The 26,020-nt window shown below is 38.9% G+C and overlaps 1 protein-coding gene across 2 annotated transcripts; it reads left to right on the top strand.

Moving 5' to 3' along the window:
- The first annotated feature begins 4,183 nt into the window (after positions 1-4,183).
- Positions 4,184-8,832, top strand: EMB2785 (elongation factor family protein). Of its 2 annotated transcripts, XM_079067112.1 has the most exons (19): positions 4,186-4,622; positions 5,189-5,263; positions 5,396-5,546; positions 5,620-5,688; positions 5,782-5,954; positions 6,140-6,277; positions 6,368-6,493; positions 6,577-6,675; positions 6,794-6,914; positions 7,017-7,080; positions 7,157-7,211; positions 7,294-7,418; positions 7,511-7,584; positions 7,719-7,768; positions 7,860-7,946; positions 8,063-8,113; positions 8,205-8,288; positions 8,390-8,440; positions 8,528-8,832. In XM_079067112.1, the coding sequence occupies exons 1-19, from the start codon at positions 4,272-4,274 to the stop codon at positions 8,609-8,611; spliced, it is 2,028 nt and encodes a 675-aa protein (XP_078923238.1). In that variant the 5' UTR covers positions 4,186-4,271; the 3' UTR covers positions 8,612-8,832. The 2 variants fall into 2 exon arrangements, with proteins under 2 accessions (XP_078923237.1, XP_078923238.1); XM_079067111.1 differs by having other exon boundaries at positions 4,184-4,622; positions 8,390-8,832.
- The last annotated feature ends 17,188 nt before the right edge of the window (positions 8,833-26,020 follow it).

Below are 26,020 nucleotides of genomic sequence, written 5' to 3'. Positions count from 1 at the left end.
ATTATAAACATCTCAAAACTAGGTGTTACAAACCATAATGTTTGACCCCCAATCAAACTTGGTCAAAAAGTCATCTTTTTGGTCAACGGGCGTGCCATACCCGCTTCAGGGCACCATGCGCCCACAAATGGACACAATCGAGATTCATGGCCAGAACAAGAGCGAATTAGAAACCCTAAAAAGCGTGTTGCGCTCTGGCTTATTTCAAAGGGAAAAACAACTTAATCCATTAATTCAATTCCTCTAATTTATAGATTTGATCATTAACGATGTCTTAATGGATAAAATTTCCAACTTTACCCATTAAGACACTCCAAACCAACAAGATCTAAACTTTCAACCTCTAAATGACTTCAAACACCAACATAACTTGTATGGTTAAGAGATCAACCACAAAATACAAACTTTTCATGTCCAAATGATCGTAAGAACAACCCTTAATGCTCAAAAGGAGCTGGAGGTATCTCTACTCCAAGATCACCGCTAAAATGGGACCAAAAGCATAAAAAGAACAATATTCGTGATTATCAAACTAGCAGTAAAGGTTGAAGCTTTTTACACACAATGGTCCAGAAAAGGTGTGAACTTGATGAATCTACTTTTCTTCTTCACTTCAAAGCTCCAATGAAAAACTTGATCTTCAAGCTTTATGCATAAAACAAAGGGAAATGAGATCTCAAGGATGAAACAAGCTAAAAAATGATAGAGAGTAGACTAGGGTTCTTTAAAACTTGTTCGGGTTGATGGGGGATCTAAATGAATAAACCCTAGGTCTTAAATGCCTTTAAATAGCAAGAAAACCCTAAAAATCTTGCAAGCCCAAGGGTCGAAGGCGCTACGCGCCCTATATGGGGCGCACCACGACTATTGGGCCAAAGGAGGCCCAATTCAAAAATCAATACTCAATTCGACAAAGGCCCATCAAATTAAATCCAAATAAAAATACATATTGGGAATATGATGTTACCTAAATGCTCCATGGACAATCATACTTGTCACAATAATGCCTACGCATGAGAATGACGGTTGGACCTTATTTGCTTCGGGGATAGACATGCCTCCTTGGTGGCTAGTTGAGTGAGTTAGTATACTTTTATTGCAAAATTAGTTTATTTGTTATTTTATTTATTACTTTGATTAGAAGTACTATTTTTTGTTTTGTTTTGTTTTGTTTTGTTTTTTATTTTATTTTATTTTTGTTTTTCAAATTTGTTTTTCCATCAATGACCCGTATCACTACTGTTTTTGGGTGAGCTAAATATTAATACGTGGATTATCACTTTATATGATAGTTTTATGACATGCAAATACTTCGAGTCATTCAATAACTAAAGGCAGATTCAAGATTCATCGTTTTCAGTACAAAATATATTTAAAATTTTAGATGATTTTTTCAATTAGTTAGTGTGAGTATGGTGAGGCGGGATGATGAGTTGGAATTTGTTCCCGCTAAAATTGTGACGTAACAAAGAGGGTCTTTACAAGATTGTGGTGTATTTGTTTGCATGTTTTTAGAAAAGTTGGTCTCCAACATTCCTTTACAATTACAACAGTCACCTAAAGATACTGCTTTCATTATCGGCACAAAGTGTGTAGCATTTTTTTGGGGTTCAAGATAAATATATTATTGGTAACTAGAATTTGCGATAAATATATTATTGGTAACTAATTTATCTGACACAATCTCTTTTAACTTAACTTATCTTACAAAATAGACTTTGCGATACATTTTATTTAATATTATATAAAACTATTAGTTTCTGACACACACTTTAGAATACAAAGCAAACTAACATAATCCCTACACATATAAACACAACCGAACTCAAGATTACAACTTATTGTAGCCAAGAACAAAACTCAACTACTAACTAAGCATATCTTCAGCTTCCTATTTTGTCTTTCAAGATCTTTCGTTGACCTAACCAAATGATAATTGTTATGACCCTTTTCATCATTAACCCACCAAATATACCCACATTGTGGTCCCAGTGAAATTAAAAATAATTGTTTAAGGTTAACGAGAAGAAGCGGGAAAAAAAGCAACATACCCTTTTTGGACAAGCATAAAGTTTTCTTCCCAGGTTATTGTTGGTCCTCGAGGTCCTTATAATCGCTAAACTTCCACAATCACATATTGACAGGTGTTGAATTTAATCGAAGAGCTTCCACAACCAATGTCATTTGCTTGATTTTAGATAGTTTATATAGAGAATTGAACATAATGTTAGGTTCACAATACGTATGTCAAGTTCGCAGTACGTATGTTAGGTTCGCAATACATATGTTAGTTTCCGTTTTTTAACCAAAGACACTATTAATTTTTCAAAATAAAAATCCGATTTATTGAAATTTATACTGCTTAGTCCGCAATACTGTATTCCAATCCCCAAAAAGGGTACCGGTGACTCATGTATCGTACTACAGATTATTGTAAAATTACGAAAAAATTCTATAATTTACATGTATGACGAGTCCGCTGATGGCTTGGCGAGGCCAGAAAAGCCCTTTTACAGACTATAAGGTTAGATTTGGAAACTCTTGTTGTTGTTGTTGTTTTTTTTAAACAATGTTATTTTTTTGTCAATTTTTAAAAGAGTAAGTTACATGATCCGTCCCTGGTCTGAGTGTTAAATTGCGCGTTTAGTACCTATTTTCAAAAATTTACTTGAACCGTCCCTTATAATTTTAAATGTTGCAAGCTTAGTCCTAGACCTGAAATGACTATATTGCCCTTTCTTATTTTTTTATTTGTTTATTATTTATAATAATATAAAAAATTTAAGAGGGTCCACTATCACCAATCTCTTTTCCTAACATCACCACAAACCGTCCATCTTCTTCTCTTCGACCCCTCTTTCTCTTTTCCCGCTCTATCTGCAAATCAGCTCAAGAATGGAAGCCTAGAACCTCACCGGAAATTTGGACCATTAAGACCGCAACCCTTTCCAATGGCGAAGCACCATCTTATAACTCCGCCCACATGTCGTTCACTTTCTTGAGTGAACCACCATCAATGGAGCTACTGATAGAGAAAATACCATTGCCACCTGCACACTACCGTCTTTGCACCATCTCTGTAAGCTCCATATGCACAACGTCGTCTTCGCAAGCTCCCTCTACAACATGTGAATGGTCGTTTCCATTGATCGGACATTGTTTCTTATCCACATCTTCGTCAGAGCTGTAACCGTTTCATCTTCTCTGGTATTTGATCCACCATAAATACATACCATTTTGTTCTTGTTTTGTGAATTTGTAGACGTATTGAATTAATTAGGTTGTTATGGTAACCTTTTTTCATGGATGAAAAATTTTGGGTTACGTTTAAATTTCTAGAACTATTCCTCAAATTTCTACTCTAGTTTTGTTCATAGTTTGACTTTCATTTCAACTAGAAATACCCCTTTTGTATCAATTTGTGCAAATTGAATAAGGTTTTGTCAAAATTTACAGGTTTTATTTGTAGGATTAGGGTTTGATTTGAGGTGAGGGTTTTATTGCATACTTCTCTTTTATTTTAGAGCCAAATGGTGGTGTTTTCGAAGGTGACCGGTGGTCGGAGGTGGCTTATAGTCGGAGGTGGTTGGTGACAAGAACCAATTTCATGTTTCTTTTATATTTTGGTTTGGTTAGTGGTTAGAGTTGTAACCAAATCTCAGGTTTTTTTGGTTTTTGCTTTGGTTTGGTCTGAAGGTGGTCACCGGAAGTAGAGGATGGTGGCTGTCGAAGATGATTCCTACAGGTTGGAGTGATGGGTGGTGGTGCTGGAAAATGTGTACGGTAAAGAAAGGGGTGGCCGGAAAATAAGAGGGGAATATAAGAGGTGGTAAGACACACCAAAATAAAAATCATATAATTCATTTTTTTTAATTTTTAAATTATAAACCAATATTAAAAAAAATAAAAAAGAAAAGATAAAGGGCAAAATAGTCATTTCACTCTGTCAGTGAGCATGCACCATTTAAACTTATAAGGGACGGTCTGAATTAATTTTTAAAATAATGACCAAACGCATAATTTGACACTCGTATAAGAGACGAATCCAGTAATTTAATTTTTTTTTTTTTTAATTGTAAGAAAATAAGAAGTCATAAACTCATAGGCATTCAAGTAACTTCGGATTATATGGGTTCGACCCACGTACCTATTTGGATACATCCAGAGTATCCCCGGGTCTACCCTCCCATAACCCCTAAAACCCCATCGCCCTGAAAACAGATTCGGACACAGAGCATCGCCACCGAGCCATTTGTAACCGCGAAACCAAAATGGTCGGACCTCTGGTTCGTGCTCTCTGGTCCACCACCAGAAAATCCATCTCCTCCTCCGCCTACCACTCCCCGTCTTCATATCTCAAACCATTCATACATGCACGCGCCGCAGGCATCTCACGCTCCTTCTCCGTCGCCACAGCAACAGCTGCTGCCACCGCGACTGCTCCTGGCGGCGCGCTGGATCCTAATCGGCTCCGCAACGTAGCGGTGATTGCTCATGTCGATCATGGCAAGACCACTCTTATGGATCGTCTACTTCGCCAGTGCGGCTCCGACATCCCACATGAACGCGCACTTGACTCCAATCAGCTTGAGAAGGAGCGTGGAATCACCATCGCTTCCAAGGTACATACACTCTTCATTAATTGATATTCTAAAGGTAGCTAAAGTTATGCTTTTCAGAATTCGTTTATTGCCAAGAATAATAAGCGAACACTGTATATTGTTATGACTGAGCAAGATAGATAGAATATCTTTGGTGAATGATTAATTTTCTTTTAGAAATGAGGATTCTCTTTATCCAAATTCCATCTCTTCATTTGCTCAATTATGAATCAACTAATCCATAAGCTGAATTTTGTTAGTTTAGATTGAAGTAGCAATCCAATGGTATGGTTCAGTGAACATAAGAACATGAAATATAAACAGAAGCTTCTGGTTCATATTGCTACCAGTTACACTCTGTTAACTATATGTAATAACCTGTTCCACATGGATAGAGAGTGAGAATTGTGAGTCACTTAGAATGAGTTTGTACCTTTTTTGTATAGTTGATACATCTTACATTTCTAAGATGATTTTGTTCTTAAGTACTAATGCATTTGTAGATGTGAGTTTCAACTTTTTATGACTTTAGTTGTGTTGATTTTTTCCTAAGCACCAATCTTTTTTATTCTTTTAATCTTTTGTAGATTACATGCATTCCATGGAAGGAAAATGAGCTAAACATGGTTGATACACCTGGACACGCAGATTTTGGTGGTGAGGTATGTATTAGCCAAGAAAAATAAGATGCTGCTGCTGCTCCTTTTTCACTTAATGGACTAAATAGGGACATGACTTAATCCCTTAAGCCACTTTTTTTTTTTTTTTTTTTTTCTTTTCTATCTTTCTGAAAGGTGGAGCGAGTTGTTGGCATGGTTGAAGGAGCCATATTAGTTGTGGATGCTGGTGAAGGGCCACTTGCACAAACAAAATTTGTTCTAGCTAAAGCATTAAGATATGGGCTAAGACCAATTCTACTTTTAAACAAAGTAGATAGACCTTCAGGTATAACCTGTCTACATATTCATATATATAAAAGATTCACTTTTTACTAATTTTTTATCAATCTTCCATGCAGTTAGTGAGGAGAGGTGTGATGAAGTTGAGAGCTTGGTATTCGATCTCTTTGCAAACCTTGGTGCAACAGGTGATTATCATGCTCATTGCTCATCATCATGTTCTTGATTTCCTTTTTATTTTTTCTTTTTTCTGAAAAGAATGTATGAAATTTATGTTTCAGAGGAGCAACTTGACTTCCCAGTTTTATATGCTTCTGCTAAAGAAGGTTGGGCTTCATTAACATACACCAAGAATCCTCCAGATGATGCCAAGAATATGTCTTCATTGCTTGATGCAATAGTCAAATATGTCCCTCCACCAACTGCAAGCCTTGATGAACCTTTCCAGATGCTGGTTTGTTAATTCTCATTGCATTATATATATTCAATTTTTCTGTATTATTCATTTAACTCTTTTCTACATTTGAAAAATATAAACAATATCACAATATTGTAATAGGATGAAATGAAAGTAGGATGTTCTAATAAACAAACCAATGAGCAGATTTTAGATAGGAGGGTAAATTGGTCTTTTTTCAGGTTTCTATGATGGAAAAAGATGATTATGTGGGACGTATCTTGACTGGGCGTATTACATCTGGTGTTATCCGTATCAATGACAGAGTTCATGGGCTACGTGACACAGACTCTGGTGTCATAAAAATTGAAGAAGGGAAAGTATGTGAACATATATAATATTCTAATTGTACTTAGTATAAGAAAAAAGATTATTATTTTTAATCGTTAAATACATATACATTCATTTAGGTTGTGAAGCTAAGAAAAAACAAAGGAATGATTTCATTTGATGTTGAATGTGCTGGAGCTGGTGATATTATATCAATGGCAGGATTAAAGAGTCCATCAATTGGGCATACAATAGCAAATGTTGAGGTATTACACTATTACTATTAATTAATTATGTTAAAAATCTTGTATTATTGATTTTTATAATGAAATTGATTGTGTAAAATTAGGTAATGACTGCATTACCCACTGTTGAATTGGATCCTCCCACCATTTCCATGACTTTTGGTGTGAATGATTCTCCTTTAGCTGGACTTGATGGTTCTCAAGTAAGACAAAAATAACTCTTCTTCTTCTTCTTCTTCTTCTTCTTCTTCTTATAGTTTGCTTTTAACTTTTCAAGTAATCAAATGTTTGTGTACACGTCATCATGTTTAATGTGTGTAGTTAACTGGAGGAAAGATTGGTGATAGACTATTGGCTGAAGCAGAAACAAACTTAGCCATAAATGTAATCCCTGGTTTAGCAGAATCATATGAAGTTCAAGGAAGAGGAGAACTTCAATTAGGTCATATCATATTATCATATACTCTTTAATTCATCAGATTCTTTAAAAATTCACCAAAGAAAATTATGTATGCTAACATTCTTCACTGTATGTATATAACAGGTATCTTGCTTGAGAATATGAGGCGTGAAAATTTTGAGCTTTCTGTATCCCCTCCAAGAGTTATGTAAGCTTTCTCTATCTTCTACTTCTAATGTAAACTTTTAGGGTTCATAATGATTATTATTTGTATAATATGTTAGGTACAAGATTGAGAAAGGTGTGAAGCTAGAGCCAATTGAGGAAGTAACGATTGAGGTAAAAAAATAAAAAAATAAAAACTGATTTACTATTTGTATTTTAATGATATGGATTTTTTATATGATTGTTATAAAATTAGGTGAATGAAGAGCATGTGGGAATGGTGATGGAAGCGCTTTCTCACAGGCGAGCTGAGGTTACTGACATGGGCCCTGTTGCTGGAAACTTTGGCAGGACTAGAATGACATTAACTTGTCCTTCAAGGTCAGTTTCGTCATTTTATCAACATGTTTTGCTTTTTTTTCAAAAAGTGATAAAAAGAAGTTGCTTACGTTTTTGTTAATTTGAGACTTCAGGGGACTGGTTGGTTACAGAAGCGTGTTCAGCAGTGACACACGTGGCACAGGATTTATGCATCGTGCATTCATGGGTATGTAATATATACTCATTTTTATTTTTTCGAATATTAAAAAAAAAAAACGAAAGCACATTTTTGTAATAAGAAGAAATGAAAGTTGAAATGTGAATTTCCATTTGACTTTGTGAATCTACACATTTTTATAGCTTATGAAAAATATCGGGGCCCACTTGGAAACGTCAGGAAAGGAGTGTTGGTAAACATCACTTGTTACTCTTATTAATTTTTTTTTTATTAAAACTCAACATTATATTATTTAAGGTTTTTGGTTTATTAATATATATCAGGTATCATGTGCTCGTGGAACAGTGACATCTTATGCCTTGATGAGTTTGGAACCACGTGGAACACTTTTTGTGAGTCCTGGAGTTGAGGTAATAAATAAACATATTCTTAAATTAATAATATATTAAAATAAATGCTGATATTGTTTTTGTGTTGTGATAAATGATAATCAATAAGTAATGAATGAATACTGAATATGATGCAGGCATATGATGGGATGATTGTTGGTGAACATTCACGGGATACAGATCTTGATGTAGGGATATGCTCAATATTTTTATGACATTTTTTTTTTTTATTTTTCACATTACTTTTGAGTAATTTAATTAATTATTATCTTTTCACAGGTTAATCCTGTAAGAAACAAGGAACTTACAAATATAAGATCAGCCGGAAAGGACGAGAATGTCAAATTGTCACCTCCTCGTAGAGTACGTCTTTTAATCACTTTTAAAAAAAAAAAAAAAAAAAAATTAGTTTAGGATTTGTGGATATAAAAAATGTATGTGGTTTTAATTTAATTTCTATGCAGATGACACTTGAAGAGGCTATAGGGTATGTGGCATCTGATGAGCTAATTGAGGTCAGTATACTTGATACGTGTATGAAATCTCAATTTATATTTAGGAATTTTGAATTTGATGAAATGACATGTGTACCCTTTGAGCAGGTAACACCACATCATATCCGGTTAAGAAAGAGATACTTGGATTCTAACAAGCGTAAAACAATGAGTAAAAGGCCCAAGGAGTGAAAAGAATCCATTCGTATACTCATGAGATGCATTTTAATGGATAATTTTGTTATTTCAAATTTAATTATAGATCACGAGGAGGATTAGTGTATAATCATTTTTGAAAAATAATAAGACAGCAGAGATAAAAGGTGGTTTTTCATGCGCACCTCATAGAAGTATATCATATGCACTTGTAACTGTTAACATAAGTTTCTAATATTTTTATAATTTGTACTTCATTTGTTATTTGTACTATAATATATGATGTCTGATTATAGTTTTGATTAATAATAAATAAATTATCTTTTAATATATGGATATATTTTTAAAATAATATATAAACATAAAAACCTGATTTAATAGTTGAATATAGTTAATACAATAACGTACTAAACTAATAATACAATAAGGTAATATAAACAAAGGTTTCTTACTTCTTGTTCAATGGTTCATATTACAACACTTTCATATATAATAATTCAAGATACTTTCACACATGCATGTATAGAAACATGTATACATATTTCCTACAATCAACTCCGACTTTTACCTTCTTATTTTATTGTATTTTACACTGATCTGACCAATTTCCTCTTGTAAAATTGTTATTAAAACCTTGAAACCATTGTTGAAAGTCAAGTAGATATCATGAGATCGCCCAAGGGCGCAACTATTTTTTGTATAGTGTCAAAATTTTGATTTTTTTTTAATGTTAAAATATGTTTGACATGGAGATTTTTGTTAATGACGTATAATTTATCAGTTCTTAGTGAATTGTAGAATATATTTTCATGTATATCAATCAATTTCACTTTATGATTTATGGTCTATGGACAATTTGAGGAGATATGCATCCAAATGATCATGCTAATTATAAACAAATCGTTTTGTTATACTTGGATTTTGGCCAACGACTAAATCTATCACTTAACATCATGTGGATATACTTGGAACTTTTGTCATCTAAGCAATTTAAAATGACATCTCTTTTATATCATCGTCTTCAACTACATATTACTTTTTTTTGTTTGCATTATTATAAGTCCAAAATACCAAAATATTTCATTTTTGTTTTTATTATTTGTTGAGTAGTAAAAGTCACATTTGAAGTCCTCATTATTACATATGCATAACTATCTTCGGTTTTGATGGTTATTTAGGACTCCATCTTCAGTACTAGAGTTTTATTCCCACATTGTAAATTACCCATTTTTTTTGGATTAATATTATGCGTTTGAAATTAAAAATCTGGAGATTTCACCATTTCCACCCAATGGCTCCATATCCATTATCGCTTCCGCATCTCTTCCATTACGTAGTGGCCCATCACTGATCACTCTAGGCTCTAGCTATGTGTGTGAATTCTGATCATGCAGACTTGCAAGACCATATGTTATAATCAGATGGGCTCACTTTAATGGTGTTCCAGAAACCCTAGCTAGACAACCCACATGCATCCATGAATTCATGATTGATTGTATGACATAATAGGAATGTGTAAACGTGGTGTTGATTGATTTTAATTATTTACTTCCTGGATACTCAATCCATGCACTCTTGTATTTGGTTGATAACTACGTTTTTATAGCTTATGAAAATTATCGGGGTCCTCTTGGAAACGTCAGAAATATCACTTTTTACTCTAATACAATTAAGTTAATACATTTTTCTTTCCAAAATGTCACTCCGATATCTGGCGGGTACCACATTCCAAAATGTATATATAAGGGGTCCACTTGAATCACGTCGAGTCCAAAATGCCCATTCCGAAAAAATTGGTTATTGTTTGAAGAAAATAAAAGAATTTGGTTATTTTCTTAATATTAAATTCAAAAGTGGTTACTTTTATAAATATCCCTTTTTTTATATTTTATGTTTACAATTTATAATAAACATGTTTTCAGTTCATAGTCCAGTGTAATACAAAACTTATAAATCAGGCCCATGTTTGCATAAAATAGTCCAACTCTTAACAAAACATATTTTTTAGTAGTGTACTCTCCTTTTTTATGATACTAAGATTAGGAGAAGTGGGCGCGGTTTCGGTGCACAAAAACCACGATGGCCATATGAAACACCGCCCTTGACTGCAGTTTGCAGTGCGGTTTGACCGTACATGGTAGAGAACGACTGCATTCACTTTCACTCACCTTTCCTTTTTCCAAGCTTTGAACCGTCAAAGCTTTTCAAATTTTATTTTATTTTTAAAAAAAATTTTATTACCTCAAAATAAAACCTTACAACCATTATTTTAGCACACCTTCATCAAATTCTTCTATCTTTCAACTTTTTTTTTCAAAACTTTCAAAATGTCTTCTTCCAACAACCCAAACAATTAAAAAACACCCACTAGAAACACCACAACCCCAAGACCTTCGTATGATCAACCGATTTATTCGTCCCCGGTTTATCACTATGGTGGTATGCTACCGTATTATCTGCACCAATTCTCGCAAGAATTCCCACCACAATACACACAACAATACTCCCAACTACAACCACACCCACAAATACCAACACAACCACAAAACGACCCCGAGTTTAATCCGTTTGAATTTCTGTCCCAACCAAAATTTGTTCAACAAACTCAAACACCCATTTCTGATTCCGAACCCGAGTTCGTTTTAGAAACCCAACCCACTCAAGCACCAAGTAAAAGAAAAAGAGAAGACGACGGTAAAAGGATGGGAACCCGAAGAAGTGCTATGTTTGACACAATCATTGATCGATATTTCAAAAGACGTGAAGACAGAAAAAGACCAAAAACATGACCGTTTTTGGAAGCGAGTTACAAAAAGGTTCCACAAAGGAATGAAGCTTCCTGAGTATCGTTCAAAACACTAAATTTATTCAAAATGGGGGAAGACAAACAAGGAAGTCATGTTGTTTAATGATATGTATAACAACATGAAATTTCAATGGAAAAGAGGAGAAAACGATGAAGTGATTTTGCAGAAAGATCTAAAAGTGTATCAAAAAGAAAACTAGAAGATTTCAAGTTTCTTGACTTTTGGAATCTTGTGAAAGATAACAAAAAATGGGAAAAGAGCAAAACATCCCAAGAGCATATCGATAGTGGTTCAAAACACTCAAGAACATCTGAATCTGACTACACTACATCTGATGTTCGTGTCGGTTTCGAACTCAACGATGATGAACCCGTTCAAGTTTCACCACCTTCCCGACTAATGGGAATGGACAAAGCAAAATGCAAAGAAAAAAGGCAAACCGGCAGATTCAGATGATTTGAAAGAAATGAGGGACGATGTGAAGGGTATAAAAGATAGAATAGACAAGTTTATTGCCTCCGAAAGAGAGCGTAGGAAACAAAGAGACAGTGACATGAAAATACTAACGCTAGACACAACGAACCTGAGTGGGGGAGGAGCTTGAAATTGCTTTGGCGATGAATGTAACATCCCAATTTTTAGGTATGAATTTTAAAAGCTTATGTATGTATTTTCAGGGAAAATCGATGAGTTGGAAGGCTCCAACTCGTCGTATAGAGTGTGTCAGGCCTGCGTATATTTCCATGTCTACTCGATGAGTTGGAAGGCCCCAACTCGACGAGGTGACGTCTGATTATGAAACCCTAATTTTCAGGGTTTTGCACCCTATTTAAAGACCTTATGACTCATTTGCAGCCTCCCTTACCATCCCCTATGTCCAGAGAAACCCTAATAGTGCTTTCCTGCTCCATTTTGAGTTTGTGTGAGTTTTAAGAGTGTTCTTGGTGTTTTTCTTGAAGAAGTTGGAAGATTGGTGGTGCATAGTGAAGGGGGGAGATTTAGATCCATGATTCTCAGTGTTCTTGCAGCCATTTGGAGGTATAAAGTCTATACCTTGACCTCTTATTTCTTAGATCTCCTCCTATGGAAGTTTAGGGGCATTTTGGCCCATTTTGGGTCCATTCCTTGGATTGGTCATTGCATGAAGTTATAGCTTCAGATCTAGGAGCTTTGTGGCCTCCTTGGGCCTAAAGTTCCAAGCTTTAACTAGATCTAGACCTCCTTCATGCACTAAGTCCCCTAATAAAGCTTTAATGGAGTGTTCTAGCCCTTTGATGCCATGGATGAACGTAAAGTTAGCGACTTTACGTGATATCTCAACCCTAGGGGACCAGATCTATAGTTTGGGGCTTTAGATTCGATTGGAAGGGGCTGAATATGTTAAGACAGGAAAACTCGATGAGTTGCCCTTACAACTTGACGAGTTGGATCGAGTTTTCCCACTTTCTGGATACTGTAGGAACTCGACGAGTTGTCCTATCAACTCGGCGAGTTGGCTAGGGTTTTTCCTGGTTTTCTGAACATTGAAGAAGCCGACGAGTTGCTATGGTAACTCGGCAAGTTGTCTCGATCTTTTCACGATCTTCTGAGATACGAAGGAACTCGACGAGCCAGTAGATGCACTCGACGAGTTGGGTCAACATGGACTGTTGACCTTGACTGCTGACTTTGAATTTGACCATGGTTGACCAAGTTTGACTTTTGAGGGTATTTTGGTAATTTGGGATTTTAATGAAATTAGTCATATGGTGGATACAGGCAGTTGAATTCGGAGTTGTGAGTTGAGATTCGATTTTATCGGTTCAGCACTACTTGTGAGGTGAGTTCTTCTCACTATACTAACAGGGTCTAAGGCACCAAGGCCGACCCTTTTTGCATTGTTATCCTGGTTATCGCATGATGCTATGTTTAGTGATCTGTTAGATATGTATCCTGGTATTTAGGATGGTGATATGTGTTGTGATATGTTAGATCTGTATCCTGGTATATAGGATGATGCTATGATTAATGATTTGTTAGATCTGTATGACTGTTTGTACATGCTAGCTAGCATTTGATATTTATGTGTTGATTGTGTGATTGCGGGTGGGTTGAGGCGGTACCGCTTTGTACTCTAGGCCAACAGACCCAAGGCAGCCCAGATAGACTGAAGGCCCATCGAGGCGTACCAGTCAGGCCGAAAGCCCGAAGAACGGTCCAGACAGGCTGAAGGCCCGTTGAGGCGGTCCAGACATGCTGAAGGTTCTGAGAGTGGGCTAGATAGAATGAAGGTCGGTGAGGTGGTCCAGTCATACTGAAGACTGTATATGCATGCTGTTTGTTATGATATTGTTCTGGTTTGTATGCCGTTGGTATTTTAGGGGAACTCACTAAGCTTCGGGCTTACAGTTGTGGATTTTGTTTCAGGTACTTCAGATGATCGTGGGAAAGTGAAGGCTTGATCGTGCACCTCCTCACATTTTATGATTTTGATTTTTGGGATTCTCTGATATGAAACTATTTTGAAAACATTTTGTAATACCTAATGGTTTTTGGATGTTTGAAAAAGTTTTAAATTTTTATGAATTTTATGGATGTTACAAGTTGGTATCAGAGCCTTGGTTTGAGTGAATTGGAGTAACACTCGTGTGAATCCAGTCTCAAACTAAGGAAAAGATTTTCAAAATACTAAAGGAGGATGCGAAGTGTACGATCAGTCGGAGCCAGTAAGTAGACCCCAAAATACCATACTGTAATTTATATTGTGATATTATAGAACAGCATGCTAGTGATAGGCTAGGGATCTTCAGGAATTGCATGATAGATTTTCCTGGTTATATGATGCATGATAGCCTAGGGTTTTCCTTATATGAAATTGACATCATTACTGTTGTTGCTTAGTGTATGCATCAAGGTTGTACATAACTAAGATCTTATAGCCTGAGAATGTTCGGTTTGGCCTTATTTCCTATTCTTGTTTGATGAAGGGCTTAGAGTAGGATCAGATATCCGAATGTCTATAGGGTCCAACATTATGTATGGATAGAATACACGAGTGCTGCAGGGTTGGTGGAAGTTTCATGGATGAGTTATGCGGGGTCAGTCAGCCAGTTGTGAGATGTTTAGCCTTCTTCTAGGAGTGAGGATTGAGCGCTCGACTATGCTTATGTATATTTTTAGGGAGTTATGACGATCCTTGAGACACATATGGGTAGGTGTGGAAGGTAGTATGGGCCCGTACTACTGAAAACACATATAGCAAGGAAGTCACAACCCCTAGGGCTTTGTTGGGAGTTGGTTCCCCGTTATTATATGGAATGTCTGATATCTTCCTGGTATATTTTCAGCATGGTGGTTACGAGGCGATTTGTGACCGGATCCGGGTCGGGATCAGGAGATGGCAGTCAGGGTGGGCCAGCATTGCCCGAGACCATTGGTCAGATGAGACCAGATGAGTTGGATGCCAGGATTAGGGAGATCCTGCATGATGAGGTTGCTATACTTTTCCGGGCTCAGTTGCCGGAGATGTTTGGGTCTATTAAGACCGTTATGGTTGAGTACTTTGATGAGCACTATGCATCCATTGTTGAGACGACTTCCGTTGCAGCCTCCGCAGCCGTAGCAGCTGCATGTACGGGGACAGGTCGGGCTTTTTAGTATCGGGACTTCGATAATACGAAGCCCCCGACCTATGATGGAGTTCAGGACTCGATCATAGCCATGAGGTGGATATCTGACGTGGAGGGATGCCTTTTCACTTGTTCGTGCCCTGCTGACCAGAAGGTCAGATGCGCTATGAACCTCCTGAGGTCCGGAGCGAAGGACTGGTGGAGAGTTATTATAGGTTCATACTCCAATGAGCAGAGGGCTGCAGTGACATGGGATCAGTTCAGGGAGATGTTCCGCACTCGCTACATTCCTAGGGTTGAGCGAGAAAGGTTGGCTCATGAGTTCTTGGATTTGAGACAGGGTACAGAGTCGGTGATGGAAATCACCCAGATGTTTACTGAGAGGGCGATGTTTTGCCCAGAGTTTGCTTCCGAGCGGGCTCAGATGACTCATTATCTGAGCATGCTCAAGACTGATATCAGACAGTTCGTTGCTACCCAGCGTTGTGATACATTACTGGAGTTACACGAGGCCGCTAGGCGGCGTGAGCTTGATATTGAGTTGTAGCTGAGAGAGCAGAGGCAGGCCCCGACGCAGTCGCAGCCGGTGCCGAAGAGGTCCAAGACCGCCGATTCTAGGTCTGGAGGTCAGCACGACCGCACTTGTAGGAAGTGCGGGAAGGGTCATTCTGGAGTATGTCGATCCAGTGGTGTGTGTTGCAAGTGTGGCAAGGAGGGGCACTTTGGGAGGGATTGCTGCCAGTTAGCCCCGGCTCAGGATATGAGGATTTGTTACCACTGTGATCAGATTGGTCATGTGAAGACCAACTGTCTGTTGTTTGCCGCTAAGCCGGCGTAGGCTCCAGCACCAGCTACATTGAGGATCACTGATGGGAGCTAGGGCAGGGCAGAGCCCTAACGGGCTTGAGGACACGTCTTTCAGCTCACAGCCGAGGAGGCCAGGACAACACCAGATATGGTGGTCGGTATGTTTCTATCCCTTATATTATTGATTATATTTATTTTATGCTAATATGTTTGTACCTATGTTAGGTATGTTCTTAGTGAACTCTTTGCCTGCTCTTGTATTTTTTGACTCGGGGGCGAGTCGGTTATTTGTATCCCGATCGTTTAGTAGGGAGTTCAGTTTGCCTTTAGGAGAGCTAGAGTGTCCGTTGCGAGTCTCCATCGCCAACGAACACGGGGTTTCTGCTTCATCAGTTTATCGGGGTTGCGTTATAGAGATCTTCGGGGTTCCCTTTCCAATTAACTTGATTCCGATTCCCATGGGGGATGTTTGTGTGATAGTGGGTATGGAGTGGCTGAGTCGTTTCGGTGCCATGATCGACTATGAGGGTCAGCGTGTGGTAGCTCAAACCCCAAGTGGGGGAGAACTGGTTATCTATGGTGAGGGCACCTGGTTGGGTTCGAGATTCTGTTCAGCAGCCAGAGCACGACAGTATATTCAACACGGGTGTGCGGATTATTTGGCGTATGTAGTAGATACGCGGGCCAGGGACCATGTGACATCCCCTAATTTCTCGGCCAGAAAAGACCGATTTAATTTATGCTTTTTAAAATAAAATCAGAGAAATCTTTTCGAAAGATGTTGCGGAATTGGTCTCCAAACAACATATGATAAAAGTTTATCAAAACCCTTCATTAAGAAGGTATATATTTTCCATATATATCAAAACCTCGGGATGTCATGTTTCGATACAGATCAAAAGCATAAACAAGACATTATAAGCCTTACTACAGTTATTTACAACTACTGGCCTATAATGCAAAAATCTCACGTCATCCTCCGACTATGCTCGGGGTCCACTACCTGTAATCATAAAAAAACTGAGAGGGTCAGGCTTGGGAGCCTGGTGAGCATATAGGGTCTTCAACCCACAGTAATAATAAACTTATTAAGTTCACCAATCAACAATAACCCTGATTACCCGTCCCGTTATCCTCACTTTACGTCCCTAAACACTTTTCACAAGGGACCTAGCCTAAAGAATATGATCGGGATGGACACTACTGCTAAGGGGTTTCCTCAACCATACATGTCCTAAAGGCAACCATGAGGGGGATGGAGTACAGCGAATAAACACCCAAGTTCATTAACACCTACAGGTTGCAGGCCTGCTAATGTTTCCCACTGGACTGTCTAGAAAGTCCGTGGTCGTCATCCAAACTCCGCTAGATGACTGAATCTCAAATCACATCGAGACCTCTCATCACTTTAGTTTATCACACACCAACTATCTACCCATGTTCTACCCAACATATTTGTAGATAAAAATACTTATACAGTTTAAAACTTGTATAAAACATCAACTCAACAGTCACCTCAAATAAACAATTAATATATTTACACATAGCACGTATTATAAGGTAAATACTTCATATCTATGTGTAAAATGAAAGTGGCTATACACTCACTTGATTTAATGAAAATCGGGCAGCAATTCGTTTCTTAAAAACGATCGTTTCTAATAAAACCGGGAGTTTTATTCAGAAACCGGGATCTGCGACGGTCGGGCTTCAAAACCGAAAAGATAAATTTTCCGGGCTTCACGGGCACTTCGTGGCGTATTCCGGGGCTTATAATCGATACCGGGGCTTTGGGGGATGTTAAGATGAAGAAAATATGAAGAAAGTGGCTAAATATGGCAAAATCTCAAAAGTAACCGGGAGGGTTCGCATGACCCTTCTATTTATAGGGTCTGAAGTCGGTCTGGTGGTGGGGTCCGCAGGAAAGGGTGCGCAGGTGGCTGCACGTGCGAAGGCCTCGGTGGCAGCTGCTGATTGGACCGAGGTCTAGTGGTCCATCTGCGAGGCTCGGAGGCTAAGGCGGTGCGAGGCTCGGTCCAGCTGCGAGCTTCGGATTGGGCCTCCCTTCGGTCGAATCAGAATCCGACACGCAGCTACTGTTCATGCGAGGGAAGGTGACACGTGGCTTCGCATGACTCACCAATTTCAGACACGTGGCACTCTTTCAGTGAAGGTGACGTGGCAAAAACGTGACTATGCGAATTTTCTCGATTTTCGCGCCAAAACTTCTAAAATCCATAACTTTCGCATACGAGCTCCGTTTTTGACGTTCTTTATATGCACGCGTAGGTAAAATACGCTCTACAACTTTCGTTTAGACTTCGTCGGCTAATTTTGACTTTAATTTTATATTATTATTTTTAACAGACCGGGACAGGAAGTCCGTTAAAAATTCATAACTTCTTCATCCGACTTCCGTTTTTGTCAGACTTTTTACCGTTGTGCTACTATTTACGAGACCTCCGATTCTCATTTAGGTCGTGTCGGCTAAAAATCACTCGATCTAAAATTCGAGTTTTTAGCTGTCTACTGCTAAGCTGAAACTTCGAAAAATCATAACTTCCTCATACGAAGTCAGATTTGGGCGTTCTTTTTATACTTACTCTCGGTTTAACGAACACTACAAGTTTCATTTAGATCACTAAGGCCAAAAAGTAGTTTATCGAAAACTCACTTTTTACGACATTCGGCCCCGTGCCGGTTTGTCGCGAAACTTCGACAGGTCATAACTTCTTCGTTATAACTCGGATTTCGGCATTCTTTATATATCCGTAATCCTTATCACGCCCACTACAAGTTTCTTAATAGATATCGAATTTATCTAAAATTTAATATTTGACGCTCATTTTTATTCTTAATTAATTAAGCCCTAATAATTAAGCATAAAACACATAATTCACATAATATTCACATGATTCTTTTTCATTTCTTCAAAATGAGTTACAAAGGTTAACCTAGACTATAATGTCAATATAAATGCCTAGCCTAGAAACACGGGCATTACAATTCTCTCCCCCTTAGGATGATTTCGTCCCCGGAATCACACATCAGCAAACAAATGCGGGTAGCGACTCATCATGTCACTCTCCGTTTCCCAAGTGAGATTTGGCCCATTCGTATGTTTCCAACGCACAAGCACTAAATCGACCATATTGCGTCTCAACTTCTTAGTCTTACGGTCAACGATTGCCTCAGGTTCTTCGATCAACCTCTTGTTTTCATCCAACCTTAACTCAGAAATGGGAATTATGTCGGACACATCTCCCGTGAACTTTCTCAAATAGCACACATGAAAGGTATTATGAATACCCTCCAGTTCTTCCGGTAATTCTAGCTTGTAAGCTTGATTCCCGATCCTCTGAAGAACTGTAAATGGTCCAATAAACCTTGGACTCAACTTTCCCCTCTTACCAAATCTTATAAGTCCCTTCCACGGCGAGACTTTAAGTAAAACCAAATCTCCAACATCGAAGGATATCGGTTGTCTTTTCTTGTCAGCATAACTTTTTTGTCGATCTTGAGCAGCTAACATCCTTTCCCTTATCACTTTTAACTTTTCAGCAGTCTGATGGACTATTTCAGGTCCCATAAACTGCTTTTCCCCAGCTTCCAACCAGCATGATGGCGTTCGACACTTCTCCCCATACAAAGCGTGATAAGGTGCCATCTTGATGCTTGAGTGGAAACTATTATTATAGGAAAATTCTACTAGAGGTAAGTGTTCATCCCAGTTACCTTGGAATTCTAGGGTACATTCTCTCAACATATCCTCCAATGTTTGAATCGTTCGTTCGCTCTGACCATCGGTTTGAGGATGGTAAGCTGTACTCAAACACAACTTGGTACCCAATTCCTCTTGTAGACTTCTCCAAAACCTTGAGGTAAAACGGCTGTCACGATCGGATACAATCGTTAACGGAACACCGTGTAGCCTCACAATTTCCTTCACGTAAGAACTCGCAAGTTTATCCATAGACCATTTCTCGTTAGCGGCTATGAAATACGCACTCTTAGTGAAGCGATCCACGACCACCCAAATCATGTCGTGACCGTTCCTTGTCTTGGGCAGTTTAGTCACAAAATCCATGGTAATGTCCTCCCATTTACCCATGGGTACAGGTAAGGGTTCTAAACTCCCATACGGTTTCTGATGTTGTGCCTTAACCCTAGCACATGTTACACACTCGGCCACATACTTAGCAACATCGAGCTTCATCGTCGGCCACCAGTAATAGGGTTTTAGATCCCTATACATTTTCGTACTGCCGGGATGAATCGAGTACATGGTTTTGTGAGCTTCTTCCATCAGAAGACCTCTTACTCCTCCCGTCTTAGGTACCCAAATCCTATCTCTGAATACCTTCAATCCTTGACCGTTTGTATCAAACACCAACGTTTTGCCCAAACGTTCCTCCTTCCGGTCAATTTTCTCTAAAGCTTCCTCCTGAGCTTTCTTTATACTTTCCACAATTGTCGAGACGACTTCAATTCTCAACGCTCTTGGCCTTTTCTTTTCAAGATTTACCTTCCGACTGAGAGCATCAGCAACAACATTTGCTTTACCAGGGTGGTAAAGTATCTCACAGTCGTAGTCCTTGAGTAGTTCCAGCCAGCGCCGCTGTCTCATGTTCAATTCCTTCTGATTAAAGAGATATTGAAGACTCTTATGATCAGTGAAAAGTTTACACTTAGTACCATAAAGATAATGCCTCCATATCTTTAAGGCGAATACTACCGCTGCCAACTCCAGATCATGAGTGGGGTAGTTCTTTTCATGCTCTTTCAACTGCCTCGATGCATACGCTATCACTTTATCCCTTTGGGTCAGAACACATCCTAACCCAACTCCAGAGGCATCACTATAGACTGCAAAGTCCTCAACTCCTTCAGGTAACGAAAGAATTGGTGCTTCACACAGTCTCTTCTTTAACTTTTCAAAGGCCTCCTTATGCTTTTCATTCCAAGGATAAGTAGCTCCTTTGTGGGTCAAAGCTGTTAATGGAGTAGCGATCGAAGAAAAGCCTTGGATAAATCGGCGATAATATCCGGCTAATCCTAAAAAGCTTCGAATCTCCGTAGGGCTTTTTGGTTGTTCCCACTTCATCACAACTTCGATCTTTGCTGGGTCAACCATTATTCCTTATTGGTTAACCACATGACCTAAAAATTGGACTTCTTGAATCCAAAATTCACATTTGGAGAACTTTGCATACAACTTCTCCTTTTTCAAGACTTCTAGCACTTCACGCAGATGCTTGTCATGCTCTTGCTTGCTTTTCGAATAGATCAAGATATCGTCTATAAATACTATCACGGATTTATTAAGGTATGGTTTACAAACCCTGTTCATCAAATCCATGAAAGCTTCTGGGGCATTGGTTAATCTGAATGACATAACCAAAAATTCATAGTGTCCATATCTTGTTCTGAACGCAGTCTTTTCGATATCCTGCTCCCTCACCTTCAGTTGATGGTATCCTGACCTAAGATCGATCTTCGAGAAATAGCTCGAACCTTGCAACTGGTCGAACAGGTCATCGATCCTCGGCAACGGATACTTGTTCTTTATTGTCGCTTTATTCAGCTCTCTGTAATCGATGCACATTCTCATGCTCCCGTCTTTCTTCTTTACAAACAACACAGGGGCTCCCCAGGGTGATGAACTAGGTCGAATGAAACCTTTGTCCAATAACTCCTGAAGTTGTGTCATAAGTTCTTTCATTTCGGTTGGTGCTAATCGATACGGTGCTTTGGCTATTGGAGTCGTTCCTGGTAACAAGTCGATACGAAACTCCACTTGTCGATCAGGGGGCAATCCGGGAAGATCTTCGGGAAAAACTTCCGGATAATCACACACAACTGGAATATTCTGCACCTCCTTCTTTTCCTTCTTAGCATCGATCACGAACGCTAAATATGATGTACACCCCTTGGCCAAACACTTTCTGGCTTTCATTAGGGAAATGATTCCAGAGTTTACTCTGCGTTTGTCTCTGTACACCATAAATGACTCTCTCCTTGGCGGGTTTACTTTTACTATTTTCTTCCTACACAATATTTCGGCGTCATTGGCGCTAAGCCAATCCATTCCTAAAACTATGTCGAATCCATTTAACTTGATAGGCAATAATTCCTCGTGGAACTTATTCCCATCCAAGTCAATGAGGATATTTTTCATATGATGGCTAACAGGTACAAACTTGCCACTAGCAATCTCGACTAATAAGGAATTAACTAGTCTATATACAGGCAAAGCTAGTTCTCTACCAAATTCATGCGATATAAATGAGTAATTGGCTCCAGAATCAAACAAAATTTGGGCAGGCAATTCGTTTACAAGAAAGGTACCTGAAGCAACATCGACTTCTTCTTTTGCAGCTTCAAGGGTCATCTGAAAGGCTCTCGCCTTCGGCTTTGGTGGTAGATTGGGCTTTGCTGCATCCTTCCTCTTTGGACAGTCTTTAAAAACATGTCCTTCTTCACGACACTCAAAACATACCCTCTTGTCGGACGGACACATATTGGCATAATGCCCAGTCTTTCCACATTTGTAGCAAGTCACCTCCTCGCTACATTTCCCAGAGTGCTTTTTCTTGCACTTCTCACACCATTTCACTTCACCTCCTCCTCCTCCAAACTTCTTAGACTTAGAAAATTTGCTTCTCTTGTTGGAACCTGAAGTTCCTTTAAATTTTCTCTTTTCACCAACTTCTGCCCTCTCCAGACCTTTCTCCCTGATCTGAACCTCCACATTCTTAGCAGCCCAGATGGCGGCTTTCAAAGTGGGTGCTTGCTTAACCATCGGACCAAAGTCCGCTGGTAATCCGAGGGCAAACTTGTTAACCTTAGAGAGTTCAGTTGGAACTAGGTAAGGAACAAGTTTCATCTTTTCAGTAAAACTAGCAGCGTATTCAGTAACGCTCATCTTTCCCTTCTTTAAATTCTGGAACTCATTATTAATTTCCAGAAGATCCTGCTCAGAGCAGTACTGCAATTTCAGTTGTACCACAAAATCTTCCCAAGACATCTTACTAGCCTCTCCCTTAGGCATCGAATTAGCTAGTAACTTCCACCAGTTCAACACACCAGACTTTAACAGAGGAGTTGCAAGTGCGGTCTTTTGTTTATCGCTGCACTCACAGCTTTCAAACATCGTCTCCATTTCGGAGATCCAATTCATGACTTCCATCGGTGTCGGACTCCCAGATAGACACGGTGGTTTAGATGCCATGAAATCTTTATATTTGCACCCGCGTCCATCAGCTCCTCCATCCTGGTTGTTTTGTCTAACTATCGGTGGGTTGGCTTGACCAAGAGTCCCACTATAGTTCCCTCCTACTGATTGCCCTTCATTCAGTACGGGCTGTTCAATAGGTATCGTAGTCTCTTCCCTATTCTGTTGTAGTAATCGCCTCGTCTCCTCCATTTGGCGATCCAGCATCGTCTGTATCATTGCTTGTACCCCATCCATCGTTATTGGCTCAGGTGTAGCTCCTACAACAGGTACTTGCTCAACTACTTGAGGTTGAGGCTGTTGATCCCTATTTCCGTTTGCATTTGCAACTCCACTACGAGTTCTTGCCATTACAACCTATATACCGAATAAGGCGAATTTAGGTCTTTATCCTTGTTAGACATTTCAATTCCCTTATCACTCCGAAACGTTTACATGTTAGTTCTAATCTTGTAATCATACGCTTAGAATCCTACACACATAAGGTTTCCAGATCCGGTCGGCAACAGACCATAGATCTGAACAAATAATGGCACACATGGCAAACACATAACATTTAGCACATAAGGGCATTTTAGGCATCTTTCCTAAAATAAACTGGTGCTCGTGTCTAAAATATGGTAGACACTCATCTCACAATCATCACTTAGCATTCTAAGTTTAAGTCTAGAAATCCTACAATTTCTTAGTTCGCTTAAACTAATGCTCTGATACCAATTGTGACATCCCCTAATTTCTCGGCCAGAAAAGACCGATTTAATTTATGCTTTTTAAAATAAAATCAGAGAAATCTTTTCAAAAGATGTTGCGGAATTGGTCCCCAAACAACATATGATAAAAGTTTATCAAAACCCTTCATTAAGAAGGTATATATTTTCCATATATATCAAAACCTCGGGATGTCATGTTCCGATACAGATAAAAAGCATAAACAAGACATTATAAGCCTTACTACAGTTATTTACAACTACTGGCCTATAATGCAAAAATCTCACGTCATCCTCCGACTATGCTCGGGGTCCACTACCTGTAATCATAAAAAAACTGAGTGGGTCAGGCTTGGGAGCCTGGTGAGCATATAGGGTCTTCAACCCACAGTAATAATAAACTTATTAAGTTCACCAATCAACAATAACCCTGATTACCCGTCCCGTTATCCTCACTTTACGTCCCTAAACACTTTTCACAAGGGACCTAGCCTAAAGAATATGATCGGGATGGACACTACTGCTAAGGGGTTTCCTCAACCATACATGTCCTAAAGGCAACCATGAGGGGGATGGAGTACAGCGAATAAACACCCAAGTTCATTAACACCTACAGGTTGCGGGCCTGCTAATGTTTCCCACTGGACTGTCTAGAAAGTCCGTGGTCGTCATCCAAACTCCGCTAGATGACTGAATCTCAAATCACATCGAGACCTCTCATCACTTTAGTTTATCACACACCAACTATCTACCCATGTTCTACCCAACATATTTGTAGATAAAAATACTTATACAGTTTAAAACTTGTATAAAACATCAACTCAACAGTCACCTCAAATAAACAATTAATATATTTACACATAGCACGTATTATAAGGTAAATACTTCATATCTATGTGTAAAATGAAAGTGGCTATACACTCACTTGATTTAATGAAAATCGGGCAGCAATTCGTTTCCTAAAAACGATCGTTTCTAATAAAACCGAGAGTTTTATTCAGAAACCGGGCTCTGCGAGGGCCGGGCTTCAAAACCGAAAAGATAAATTTTCCGGGCTTCACGGGCACTTCGTGGCGTATTCCGGGGCTTATAATCGATACCGGGGCTTTGGGGGATGTTAAGATGAAGAAAATATGAAGAAAGGGGCTAAATATGGCAAAATCTCAAAAGTAACCGGGAGGGTTCGCATGACCCTTCTATTTATAGGGTCTGAAGTCGGTCTGGTGGTGGGGTCCGCAGGAGAGGGTGCGCAGGTGGCTGCACGTGCGAAGGCCTCGGTGGCAGCTGCTGATTGGACCGAGGTCTAGTGGTCCATCTGCGAGGCTCGGAGGCTAAGGCGGTGCGAGGCTCGGTCCAGCTGCGAGCTTCGGATTGGGCCTCCCTTCGGTCGAATCAGAATCCGACACGCAGCTACTGTTCATGCAAGGGAAGGTGACACGTGGCTTCGCATGACTCACCAATTTCAGACACGTGGCACTCTTTCAGTGAAGGTGACGTGGCAAAAACGTGACTATGCGAATTTTCTCGATTTTCGCGCCAAAACTTCTAAAATCCATAACTTTCGCATACGAGCTCCGTTTTTGACGTTCTTTATATGCACGCGTAGGTAAAATACGCTCTACAACTTTCGTTTAGACTTCGTCGGCTAATTTTGACTTTAATTTTTATATTATTATTTTTAACAGACCGGGACAGGAAGTCCGTTAAAAATTCATAACTTCTTCATCCGACTTCCGTTTTTGTCAGACTTTTTACCGTTGTGCTACTATTTACGAGACCTTCGATTCTCGTTTAGGTTGTGTCGGCTAAAAATCACTCGATCTAAAATTCGAGTTTTTAGCTGTCTACTGCTAAGCTGAAACTTCGAAAAATCATAACTTCCTCATACGAAGTCAGATTTGGGCGTTCTTTTTATACTTACTCTCGGTTTAACGAACACTACAAGTTTCGTTTAGATCACTAAGGCCAAAAAGTAGTTTATCGAAAACTCACTTTTTACGACATTCGGCCCCGTGCCGGTTTGTCGCGAAACTACGACAGGTCATAACTTCTTCGTTATAACTCGGATTTCGACATTCTTTATATATCCGTAATCCTTGTCACACCCACTACAAGTTTCTTAATAGATATCGGCTTTATCTAAAATTTAATTTTTGACGCTCATTTTTATTCTTAATTAATTAAGCCCTGATAATTAAGCATAAAACACATAATTCACATAATTCTTTTTCATTTCTTCAAAATGAGTTACAAAGGTTAACCTAGACTATAATTTCAATATA

The sequence above is a fragment of the Lactuca virosa genome, chromosome 8, assembly GCF_052849685.1.
Source record: "Lactuca virosa cultivar CGN04683 chromosome 8, Lactuca_virosa_CGN04683_v6, whole genome shotgun sequence".
In the NCBI taxonomy this organism is placed as follows: domain Eukaryota; kingdom Viridiplantae; phylum Streptophyta; class Magnoliopsida; order Asterales; family Asteraceae; genus Lactuca; species Lactuca virosa.
This window is presented reverse-complemented; position numbering and strand designations above follow the sequence as displayed.

Bases quoted from the DNA above. Each gene is read 5' to 3' on its own strand.
- EMB2785 (XM_079067111.1), top strand. From the start codon at position 4,272: ATGGTCGGACCTCTGGTTCGTGCTCTCTGGTCCACCACCAGAAAATCC. The intron at 5,689-5,781 runs GTGATTATCATG...TTTATGTTTCAG, and splicing joins TGCAAACCTTGGTGCAACAG to AGGAGCAACTTGACTTCCCA. The intron at 7,212-7,293 runs GTAAAAAAATAA...TTATAAAATTAG, and splicing joins TTGAGGAAGTAACGATTGAG to GTGAATGAAGAGCATGTGGG.